The 13,186-nt window shown below is 37.1% G+C and overlaps 1 protein-coding gene across 1 annotated transcript in view; it reads right to left on the reverse strand.

Annotated features, from left to right (window-relative positions):
- Window positions 1-407: 407 nt before the first annotated feature.
- The window catches only part of WDR64 (WD repeat domain 64), a gene marked incomplete at both ends in the record, with an annotated part of 159,241 nt that continues 146,462 nt past the window's right edge, over window positions 408-13,186 (reverse strand). Inside the window, 4 exons of the mRNA XM_082833645.1 lie at window positions 408-491; window positions 8,235-8,348; window positions 9,180-9,260; window positions 11,962-12,067. Coding sequence (XP_082689771.1) covers window positions 408-491; window positions 8,235-8,348; window positions 9,180-9,260; window positions 11,962-12,067 — 385 coding nt within the window. The remainder of the gene's footprint in view (window positions 492-8,234; window positions 8,349-9,179; window positions 9,261-11,961; window positions 12,068-13,186) is intronic.

Consider the following 13,186-nt stretch of genomic DNA (forward strand, 5'->3'; position numbering starts at 1 on the left):
ATAATAATTCTGGTTATAAATTAGGGTGAACAATGGGGGGAGGTGGAAAACAAGTCATTGATAACCATATTATTTTAGATCTACTTATGCTATTGATTTTATTTGTTTCTTTATGAGTCATTTTTCTGATAGTAAATAAGAAATATTCCTTATTCAGTAAGTGGATTTCCATGTATGAAAGAAGCTGGCCAACTGGATGTTGCTGCTTGCATGGTATTCAGAGATGAGACCATCTGAAGACCCTGAGTAATCTTTTCCATCAATAGGATGGCCTGAGGATACAGAGGTTGGTGACAATATCTGATAGACCCTCACTTTCATCCTGAAATAAAGACTGGAGTATCACTGAGACCTTGCCATTTGAAGTGCAGCTCAGGCAACAGCAGCCACTTCTGATTTTTCTCTCTTCACTTGGGGATAGCTGGGAAGAAAGAAGAAGTCAGGTTTATCTGTGGGACAAGATTTCCTTTCAGACTTCTCCTCCGTTGTACCTGTGAAATAAAGGACAGGTCAGTTAGTAACTGCATTATATGACAAACACAATTTTTTAGAGTCAATCTGTACCACTAATTTTTATGAAGATTTTAATCCTCCTAAAGGATTAAAGGAAGAAAGTTTAGTTATTTACTTAGCTACCCTGTGTGCCTCCTGGGTAAAAATGTGTTAAAAAAAAATAGGAGGTGAGGCTCCAGCAGCTCATGGTGGAAGAGCAAAGCCTTTAGAACTACTTAACTCTGGAATTATCCATTCTTGCGATTCTCTGTCTAATCTGCAAAGGGTTGGGGGTTGGTTAAAATAAAAGAAAACAAAGAAGCTTGTTAGGTTGTTGTAATATTAATATCATGAGTCCATTGTCTTATAAAAAAATAAAATCAAGTGATGATCCCACAAATGAGAAAAATTGTTAGTTTTGAATTAGATATTTTTAGAAAACATGCATATAAAAAGTTAAGCTTGTTTGGTTTCAAAATTTAGATCAAAAGGTGTCTAAATTTGTCAGAGAGGAAGCAAGATGGTGGAGTAGAAGTACCTAAGCTCACCTCTTCTCATGAAAACATCAAAATCACAACTAACTGCTGAAAAACCATCAACAAAAAACCTGGAATCTACCAAAAAGATACTCTACTTTCATTTCAAAGACAAAAAAGCCACAATGAGACAGTAGGAGGGGTGCATCTGTGATACAATCAAATACCATACTTTCCACAAACTGGAAAATAATTAAATCACAGAGGTTTTCCCACAGGAGTGAGAGTTCTGAGCCCCACATCAGGCATCCCAGCCTGGGGGTCTGGCATCAGGAGGAGGATCCCCAAGAGCATTTGTCTTTGAATGCAAATGGGATTTGATCACAGCAACTCCACAGGACTGGGGGAAACAGAAACTCAACTCTTGGAGGGCAAACGCAAGGTCTTGTGTGCACCAGGACCCCAGGGGAAAAAAGCAATGACTTCATAGGAACCTGGGCCAGACCTACTAGCTGGCCTTGGAGGGTCTTCTGGGGAGGTGGGGAAGGCTGTGGCTCACTGTGGGGACAAGGACACTGGTGGCAGAGGTACTGGGAGATATTCATGGACATGAGCTCTCCTGGAGGCTGCCATTTTGACACCAAGTCCTGGTACCACCCAACAGCCCGTAGGCTCCAGTGCTGGGATGTCTCAGGTCAAACAAACAATGGGGCAGGAACAAAGCCCCACCGATCAGCACACAGGCTGCCTAACATCTTCCTGAGACCACAGCCCCCTCTAAACACACCCCTTGACACAGCCCTGGCCACCAGAGGGACAAGACCCAACTCCATTGACCAGAGGATAGGCACTGGTCCCTCCCACAAGGAAACCTGCCCAAGCCTCTTAGAACAGACTCAGTCACCAGGGAGCAGACATCAGAAGCAAGAGGAACTACAGTCCTACAGCCTACAGAATGGAGACTGCAAACTGAAAGCTAGACAAAATGAGATGGTAGAGGAATATGTTCCAGATGAAAGAACAAGATAAAACCTCAGAAGAACAACTAAGTGAAGTGGAGATAGGCAACATACCCACCCAAAAATTCAGAGTAATGATAGTAAAGATCATGCCAGATCTCGAAAAAGAATGGAGGAGTAGACCAAAAAGATACAAGAAATGTTTAACAAAGAGCTAGAAGACATAAAGAAAAAACAAACAGATTTGAACAATACAATAACTGCAATGAAAAATACACCAGAAGGAATCAATAGCAGAATAAATGAGGCAGAAAAAATGGATTAGTGAGCTGCAAGACAGACTGGTGGAAATCACTGTCACAGAACAGAATAATAATAAAAAAAAAAAGAATGAAAAGAAATGAGGACAGTTTAAGACATCTAGGAGAACATTAAATGCACAGACATTAACATTATAGGTGTCCCACAAGGAGAAAAGAGAAAGAAAGGGCCAGAAAAGCTATTTTAAGAGATAAAAGCTGAAAACATCCCTAATATGTGAAACAGTCAACCAAGTCCAGGAAGTGCAGAGAGTCCCAGGCAGGATAAACCCAAAGAGGAGCACAGTGAGACACATATTAATCGAATTGACAAAAATTAAAGAAAGATAGAAAATATTAAAAGCAACAAGAAAAAAGCAACAAATAACATACAAGGGGATCCCCATAAGTTTCTACAGCAGAAACTCTGTAGACCAGAAGAGAGTGGCATGATATAGTTAAACCTATATATAGGTTTAAAGGGAAAAAGGGAAAAAACTATAACCAAGAAAACTCTACCCAGCAAGGCTCTTGTTCAGATATGATGGAGAAATCAAGCTTTACAGACAAGCAAAAGGTAAGAGAATTCAGCACCACCAAACCAGCTTTACAACCAATGCTAAAGGAACTTCTCTAGGCAGAAAAGAAAAGGCCACAACTAGAAACAAGAAAAGTACAAGTGGAAAAGCTCACCATTAAAGGCAAACATACAGTAAAGGTAGGAAATCATACACACACAAATATGATATCAAAACGAGCAATCATGATAAGAGGAGAGGACAAGTGCAGAATATTGGAAATGCATCTGAAATTTAAGAGACCAGTAACTTAAAACAATCTTGTTTATATAGAGACTGCTATATCAAAACCTGATGATAACTGCAAACCAAAAATCTACAATAGATATACAAACAAAAAAGAAAAAGGAATCCAAACACAACACTAAAGATAGTCTTTAAATCACCAGAGAAGAGACCAAAAGAGGAAGGGAAGAAAAAAGACCTACAAAAGTAAATCCAAAACAATTAACAAAATGGCAACAGGAACATACATTTCGATAATTACCTTAAACATAAATGGATTAAATGCTTCAGCCAGAGAACTTAGACTGGTTGAATGGATAGGAAAACAAGACTCAAAAATATGCATTCTATCAGAGACCCACTTCAGATCTAGGGACACATACAGACTGAAAGTGAGGGGATAGAAAGAGATATTCCATGCAAATGGAAATCAAAAGAAAGCTAGAGTAGCAATACTCATATCAGACAAAATAGACTTTAAAATAGAGACTGCTATAAGAGACAAAGAAGGACACTACATAATGATCAAGGGATCAGTCCAAGAGAAGACATAACAATTGTAAATATAGATGCACCCAACATAGGAACACCTCAATATATATGGCAAATGCTAACAGTCATAAAAGGAGAAATCAACAGTAACAAAATAATAGTGGGTTGGGGGACTTCCCTGGTGGTTCAGTAGTAAAGAATCTGCCTTCCAATCCAGGGGACAGAGGTTCAAGCCCTGGTTGGGGAACTAGGATCCCACATGCTGCAGGGCAGCTAAGCCCACATGCCACAACTACTGAGGTAGTGTGCCTTAACTAGAGAGCCTGTGTGCTGCAAACTACAGAGCTCACATGCTCTGGAGCCTGTGCACCACAAGTAGAGAAGAGAAAACCCGCATGCCACAACTAGAGAGAAGCCCGCACGCCGCAACAAAAGACCCCGCATGCCTCAGCGCACTAAGCGCAACTAACCTCAGCGCAACTAAGACCCAATGCAGCCAAAAAATAAATAAATGAATAAATAAATAAACAATAGTGGGGGACTTTAACACCCCACTTTCATCAATGAACAGATCATCCAGACAGAAAATCAATAAAGAAACACAGGCCTTAAATGACACATTAGAACAGATAGACTTAATTGATATTTATAGAGCATTCCATCCAAATGCAGCAGAATACACATTCTTTTCAAGTGCACATGGAATATTCTCCTGGATAGATCACATGCTGGGCCATAAAAACGCTTTCATAGATTTAAGAAAATTGAAATAATATCGAGCATCTTTTCCAACCACAACACTTTGAGACTAGAAATCAACCACAAGAAAAAAAGTACAAAAAAAAAATAACACAGGTGGAGGCTAAACAATATGCTACCAAACAACAAATGGATCACTGAAAAAATCAAAGAAGAAATAAAAAAATGCCCAGAGACAAATGAAAATGAAAACATGATGATCCAAAACTTATGAGACACAGCAAAAGAAGTTCTAAGAGGAAAGTTTATAGCAATAAAATTGTACCTCACAAAAGAAGAAAAATCTTAAATAACCTAACCTTACATGTAAAGCAACTGGAGAAAGAAAAACAAACAAAACCCAAAGTTAGTAAAAGGACAGAAATCATAAAGACCAGAGCAGAAATAAATGAAATAGAAATGAAGAAAAGAATAGAAAAGATCAATGAAACTAAAAGCTGGTTCTTTAAAAAGATAAACAAAATTGATAAAGCTTTAGCCAGACCCATCAAGAAAAAGAGGGAGAGGGCTCAAATCAATAAAATTAGAAATGAAAAAGGAGAAGTTACAATGGACACCACAGAAATACAAAGGATCATAAGAGACTAGTACCAGCAACTATATGCCAATAAAATGGACAACCTAGGAGAAATGGACAAATTCTTAGAAAGGTAAATCTCCCAAGACTGAACCAGGAAGAAATAGGAAGTATGAACAGACCAATCACAGGTACTGAAATTGCAACTGTGATTTAAAAACTTCCAACAAACAAAAGTCCAAGAACGATGGCTTCAGAGGTGAATTCTATCAAACATTTAGAGAAGAGTTAACACCTATCCTTCTGAAACTATTCCAAAAAATCTCAGAGGAAGGAACACTCCCAAACTCATTCTATGAGTCCACCATCACCCTGATACCAAAACCAGACAAAGTTACCACAAGAAAAGAAAATTACAGGCCAATATCACTGATGAACATACGTGTGAAAATCCTCAACAAAATACTAGCAAAGTGAATCCAACAATACATTAAAAGGATCATACACCATGATCAAGTGAGATTTATTCCAGGGATGCAAGGATTTTTCAATATCTGCAAATTGAACATTGTGATACACCACATTAACAAAATGAAGAATAAAATCCATATGATCATCTCAGTAGATGCAGAAAAAACTTTTGACAAAATTCAACACCCATTTATGATAAAAACTCTCCAGAAAGAGGCATAGAGGGAAACTACCTCAACATAATAAAGGCCATATATGACAGACCCACAGCTAACATTGTGCCTAAAGATGAAAAGCTGAAATCATTTCCTCTAAGATCAGGAACAAGACAAGGATGTCCACTCTCTCCACTTTTATTCAACATAGTTTTGGAAGCCCTAGCTAAAAATAAACTCAAAACAGATTAAAGGCCTACATGTAAGGTTGTATACCATAAAACTGTTAGAGGAATATGTAGGCGAACCAACTTTGACATAAATCACCACAGTATCTTTTTTGATCCACCTCCTAGAGTAATGGAAAAAAAACAAAAAATAAACAAATGAGACAATTAAACTCAAATGCTTTTGCACAGCAAATGAAACCATAAATAAAATGATAAGATGACCCACAGAATGGGAAAAAATATTTGCAAACAGTGTGACTGACAATGGATTAATCTCCAAAATTTACAAACAGCTCATGCGGCTCAATATCAAAAAATTAAACAAACCAATCAAAAAATGGGCAGAAGACCTAAATAGACATTTCTCCACAGAAGACATAATGATGGCCAAGAGGCACATGAAAAGATGCTCAACATCACTAATTATTAGAGAAATGCAAATCGAAACTACAGTGAGATATCACCTCACACCAGTCAGAATGGACATCATCAAAAAGTCTACAAACAATAACTGCTGGAGAGGGCGTGGAGAAAAGGGAACTCTCCTACACTGTTGGTGGGAATGTAACTTTGTTACAGCCACTATGGAGAACAGTCTGAATGTTCCTTAAGAAACTAAAAATAGAGCTACCATATGACCCAGCAATCCCACTCCTGGGCATATATCCCAAGAAAAACATGGTCCAAAAGGATACATGCACCCCAATGTTCATTGTGGTGCTGAGACATGGAAGCAACCTAAATATCCATTGAAAGATGAATGAATAAAGATGTGGTACATATATACAATGGAATATTACTCAGCCATTAAAAAGGAAGAAATAATACCTTTTGCAGCAACATGGATGGACCTGGAGATTATCATACTAAGTGAAGTAAGTCAGATAGAGAAAGAGAAATATCATATGATGTCACTTATATGCAGAATTTAAAAAGAAAGATACCAATGAACTTATTTACAAAACAGAAACAGACTCACATACTTAGAAAACAAACTTATGGTTACCAAATGGGAAAGGTTGTGGGGAGAGAGAAAATAGGAGGTTGGGATTAACATATACACACTACTATCTATAAAATAGATAATCAACCAGGACCTACTGTATAGCACAGGGAAATCTACTCAATACTCTGGAATAACCTATTTGGGAAAAGAATCTGAAAAAGAATAGATATATGTATATGTGTAAGCTAATCACTTTGTTGTACACCTGAAACTAACACAACAATGTAAATCAACTATACTGCAATACAAAATAAAAATTAAAAATAAAAATAGGGCTTCCCTGGTGGCGCAGTGGTTGAGAATCTGCCTGCCAATGCAGGGGACATGGGTTCGAGACCTGATCTGGGAAGATCCCACATGCCGCGGAGCAACTAGGCCCGTGAGCCACAACTACTGAGCCTGCGCATCTGGAGTTTGTGCTCCGCAATAAGAGAGGCTGTGACAGTGAGAAGCCCGCTCATCACAATGAAGAATGGCCCCCACTCGCTGCAACTAGAGAAAGCCCTCACACAGAAACAAAGACTCAACACAGCCAAAAATAAATTAATTAATTAATTTAAAAAAATATGTCAACTTAATTAGAAAAGTAATTTGTTAAATTTAAATAAATAAATAAATAAAAATAAGGGAATTCCCTGGTGGTCCAGTGGTTAGGTCTCTGTGCTTCCACTGCATGGGTCACAGGTTTGATCCCTGGTTGGGTAACTAAGTTCCCACATGCCATGTGGTGTGGCCAAAAAATAAAAATAATAAAAATAAAAATTACTATATATTAGATCTTCCTCTTAATTTTTGATCAATTTTAATAACTAGATAAATGACCACATTTTAAGTTAGGCTTATATAAACTTCCTAGAACTAGTAGAAGAGTTTTAAGGTTTGAGTTTTTTAGGCTGTTTGGTTTAAGAGAATGAGCATGAAATTTGGAGTAAAATGTTGGCCTCAGGTTATCATTTAATTTTATGTGATCTTGGCAAGTCACTTAACCTCCCTTCTGGCTCCACTTTTTTCCAATTCTACAATGGGTATAACACTTTGTGTGATTTTTGTGAAAATCAAAAGAATCATTTATAAAAATACTATGTAAACTGTAAAGTTTTGTGTTAGTTTTCCTACTAATATTGGGGTGGCCAAAAAGTTTCTTCGGGGTTTTCTGTAAGACTTTACTTTTACTTTTTGGCCAACGCAGTATGTGGAAAGCATTCTCCTTGACTTGGCTGGTAAGCCAGAAACATTGATGTCTTGGCTCCTTCAGGCAGGTACAATAATGTTAGGAAGCAAGGATGGCTACACAGCCCTCAGATATGTCATGTCATACTGCCTAGCTTTTAAAATTAGTCAGTGAACCTAAGTCTGACATTAGCTCTCAGAAAGTTTTACTTTTTCAGGCTCAGAGGTCTTGTTTGATTTTTCTGTCTGTCCAGGAAATTCATGATTTCCATCTCACTAAGATAAAACACATGCATCCTGGAATATTTGTAAACCAAGTAGGAACTGAGATAATTTTAGACCCAGAAATAAGAAACAATCCAAACAGAAATGGGATACACTATGGAATTCTAAGTACTAACTCACTCTTTCATGTTGAACATGGCTTCCCTTCTTCTTTCCTGGAATGCCATCTGAAAAGTCCCTTTGTGCCTCTGAACCAATTAGTGGAAGAAATCTTAGACTAGTGGGGCTTGGTACCTAGAAGCCATAAACAAGGAGTTAGACATACTTAAAGTGCTAACTTCTGTAATGTGAATTCAAGGGTGGGGGATAGGGAGTGAGAAGATTCAACTGCTTTAAAATATACCCACCTTCCCAGGAGCCCACTATTAATTCTGATACTTTACCCTTAGCATCATCTGTAGTTTAAGTGTTTGATACCTGTAATAGGTATCAACATGTTCTTGGGAAAGAGAATTAACATTTTAAGAAACAATAGGTTAAGATTAAGTTGTAATATTTTGTCTTTGGTTTATTATTCTTGGTTAATTCTTTAATTTAACAGGTTATCTGGGTTGGAGACTTGAAGGATGAATAGGGATTTGGAGGGAAACAAGTGGTGGATGAGTTATGGGCAGAGGGGCAGCACAGGCAAAGTCACAGAAGAGGAAAGAACAGTGATGCTTAAGGAATGGTAAGTAATTTAGCATAGCTGGAGTATAGGGTACGTGGGAGAATGTGGTGGAAAGTGGGGTTATACAGTTCAGGCAGAGATCAGATCATGAGAGGTTTGTATGCCAGGCTAAAGGCATCTGGATTTTATCCTCTAGGTGATGAAGAGCCAGGGTAAAGTTTGAAATAGTTTTCTGTAGTATTGTTTAGTGTGGAATGACAGAGACAAGTGGTCAAGGCCATTGACAAACAGAACTGAAGACTTCTCTGGGATTGGACACAACATGTTTATGGAAGCATCATTCTGCTTGGTTATGTGATTTTCTCCAACCTTGCTTTTTAGCCCAGGGTCAGGGATGAGATGTCAGATTCCCTATTGTTCTGTAACCACTCTACTCTTAGATACCTCCAACTCACCCTATATATAGGCAGAGAACCAAAAACAATCCCTGCCTCTCTGTTTTCAGTCATGAAACCTTCCAAGGCATGTCTTCGAATCTGCAAAGCAGAGGAGTGAATGTTTAAGCAAAAGGGCACATTACATCAGTGGCAAAATTCCTGGATTCAAATTCTGTCACTTACTAGCTGCATGATCTTAAGCAAATTATTTCCCTGTTGATGAGTTATGAGGATCAAATGCACATAGTGATGTGCTACTTAAATGTGAGTTAGTGCTATTGTTTTATTATTACTAATAACAATATGTCAAAAAGAAATTAACAGAAAAGAAGTGAATTGATAAATATTACACAATTGAGAATGAAAAGGAATGGGCAAAACAAAATTGCTAGTAGAAATCAGAGATTCCTTAGTAAAAGGTATTTTACCTCAAGCATTAACTCTTTGTTATTTTACCAACAAACTGAGAAGATAAAGGTGTGGTAAGAAGAGGGCATTCAGTTGTTTCAAGAGCTTTAAAACATTTCTAAAGACTTCCCCAAATTTATTTAATATTTCAGTTAAATTACTTAAAAATTTATCTCTTCAAATTGGAAGAAAATATTAAAAGTGAATACCAATCTTTATTTTTAGGTTGTGCTATTCAACAAAATTGAGGAATTTTTATATGCTATACATGTATCTTTGCCCATAAAGAGCTTATGATTTATTGGTGGAGGTGAGAAGCAAGAGTAAGTATACCAATAATTCTAGTTCAGTGTAGAACATGGTAAGTGAACATGTTATGAGACACAAAGCAAGAAGAGATTGGGGCCTTTGGGAAAAGTGGAATTAACATTTATTGAGTACCTACGATGTACCTCATATATATTTTCTCATTTAATCCTCACAAGAACTCTTTGAAGGATTAGATTATTAGTTATTAGAGAAAATAACATCTAAGATTAAACCTAAGTCTGTTACATTCCACAGCCAGTCCCTTTCCTGCCTGTCAGCCTGTCCTCTGGGAGAAACTGAGTTCCGTTTGGACAGAAAGCTAGGGTTTATAAAAATTGTTTCATTTGGAAAGTGTTAAATATTTATTAAACATGAAGTTGATGCTGTGAAAGAATGATGACATAATGAACACTGCTCTGTTTTACAAATTGGAACAATACCCTCAACTTTGAGGTTTTCAGTGTGCCATTCCCAGTCCTTTTCATCTGCTCTCAAACATAATCTGAATGTTATATTCTTAATTCTCTTGCTTTTTTTATACAATTTTACCTTTTATGCTTTTTGCCAAAACAATATTTTATTTAGTTTTTCCTCTCCTCTATTTTTATCTAAATGAAATCGCTATGTATGTATTCTTATGCAAAACTTTTCTCATTCAATAGTATGTCTCAAACACTCATTTGTGTAGGTGAGTGCTATTCTAGTTCATTTAGTTTTACTGTGCCATAGTATTTCAATTTATAAATATGCCATAATTTAGTTACCAGTTATACTGTTGATGAGCATTTAGGCTGCTTTCAGGTTTTTGCTGTTACAAACAATACTGCTCTGAGCTCTCTTGTTCCTGCCTCCCAAACACATGCTCAAGAATTTCTACTCAGCAGAGTATGCTTATTTTCAACTTTACTAGGTAATGCCTGTCACATAATTTTCCAAAGTGATTCTAGCAGTTTACACTATTTCCACTAGCAGATTATTGTTCTGATTGTTCCAAATGCACACCAATTGTCAGACTTTTTGATATTTGCCAAGTTGGTGGCTGTAAAATGCTATCTTATAATATTATTGATGTGCATTTCCATGATTACTAATGAGGCTGAGCATCTTTTCATGTATTTATTGGTAATTTTTTTTCCTTTTGTGAAGCATCTATTCAAGTATTTGACTCTTTTTTAAATTGGACTACCTTTTCTACTTACTGATTTTTTCCTATTCTGGATACTAATACATTGTCAGTTACAGAGTAGGATGGACTTTGACAGAGAGAGATCATGGATATGGCAAGGGTAGACCAGGTGGACTATAGGGGCAGAATACTGAGAAAAATGTTCAGGAAAACAACAATTAGTCTGATTTACAGAGGGTTGGGCAACTGTAGGTTAGAAATGGGAGATAAGTTTGGTTTGTATTGTTGAAAATCTTGAGGAAATCCATTTTAATTAATTAATGCCAGACCTTAGCCTAAAGACTCATGCTATATCCGTTTTTTAGAAATTTTAGAAATTGAAATAGAATAAATAACAGTGTACATTTCTCTCCTGTTTCTGCACGGAAGAAAAATGTGTCTATCTGTGATAAGCAGAATAATGGTAACCGAAGATATTCGCACCCTACTCCTCTCACCTGGAATCTGTGAATATATTGCCTCACTTGGCGAAAGAGAATTTGCAGATGTGGCTAAGGTTAAGAACCTTGTGATGGATTATCCAGGTGGGCCCAATCTAGTCACAGGAATTTTTAAAAGCAGAGAATATTTCCCACTGGTCAGAGAGACATGTGACCACAGAAGAATGGGCAGAGAGTTGCAACATTTCTGGCTTTGAAGATGAAGGAAGGGGACCACAAACTAAGGAGTATGAGATTCTCCCCTAGAGCCTCCAGAAAGGAAACAGCTCTGGCAACACCAGTAAAACCAGAGTCAGACTTTTGATCTACAGAACTGTGAAATAACTAATTTGTATTGTTTAAGCCACCAAGTTTGCAGGGATATGTAACAGCAGCGATAGAAAACGAATACACTGGGCACATCTAAATTCAAAAAAGCAAAAGCAAAAGTTTTTGTTTGTTTGTTTTTTAAGGTTACCTTGGGAGAAGAAAGAGAGTTAAAATACTTAAAATCATGTTCCACTTCAAAGGCCTTAGGAGGTGTACGCTTGAAGAGCAAAGACATCGAGCTCATTTTTTCCCATCTGCATATAAAGATACACATACACACATACACACAAAAACAGTTAAGGACATGCCCACGCCTTTTATTTTCTGCCTAATCAGCAAGTATCCATCATGTACTTCTTTGTCTGGGCCTCCAAATTCTCTTGGCTCCCATGGCACCAGTCCTAACCATGTGACCTTTGCACTTAACTCTTATTCCACTTGGCTTCCCAGATTTCCCTCCAAAGAAACCACAGAGATGTCTACTAAACCTGAACATTCCATGTAGTTAAATTCATTAATAGTCATTGGGGGGGAGAAAGAACAGTATAGTAAGGATGAGGAAATCTCTGGTATAAAACCAAAGTTTGATTTTTTTTTGTGACTCAGGTCAGCTCCCACTATAGTTAAAACTTACTTATGCATATATTTTAAAAGTTATAACCAAGTATTAAAACATTTTTTAAAGATAATAAGTAGTATGTTCTAAAATGCAGTACTTGTACAGAAGAAGGCCTGATTTGCTACACACAAGACATAATTATTTACTTATAACAAAATGTGAACACATATCCTACTTTAAGCTATCCCAAATATATCATATCATTTCAAACTTCTGTATCTATCATTTATATCTCTTGCGTCTGCTTGTAATGTTCTCCACTAGTCATTCTTTTTTTGTTCCACAATATCTTTTGAGTGCCTACTTTGTGCTAAGTACTGAACTAAGAACTGGGTATATAAAGATGTATAAAACATGGTTCTTGTCCTCAAGGAACTCAGAGAATAATGAAGGAATGCATATTAACAAAATTAGAATATAGTGTTTTCAGTACTAAGATACATGGATGCTCAAGGCTCAGCAATTACCCGAGGAGATTGATCAACTTTGCTTGGTGAACTTTATCATATCCTGATGAGTCTTGGCTCTACTATACCACCTCTTACATTTTAGCCAGACTTCTTCCCCAGTGTTCCTTACTGCCCAGCTAAGGCAAGCCTTGAACACTGCAGTGGGATTTTGGCAGTCATTTGGAACCCTTGTTAATTGTTCCCAAACTGTTCCTGTTTTGCACCACATTCTGTGTGGTTTGTGACTCAGCTTCAATTCCTATTTACAGCCATTCTACCAACTTTTGGACTAGATGACGGCATTG

Source organism: Leucopleurus acutus, assembly GCF_964270905.1.
Source record: "Leucopleurus acutus genome assembly, chromosome: 2".
Classification (NCBI taxonomy): Eukaryota; Metazoa; Chordata; class Mammalia; order Artiodactyla; family Delphinidae; genus Leucopleurus; species Leucopleurus acutus.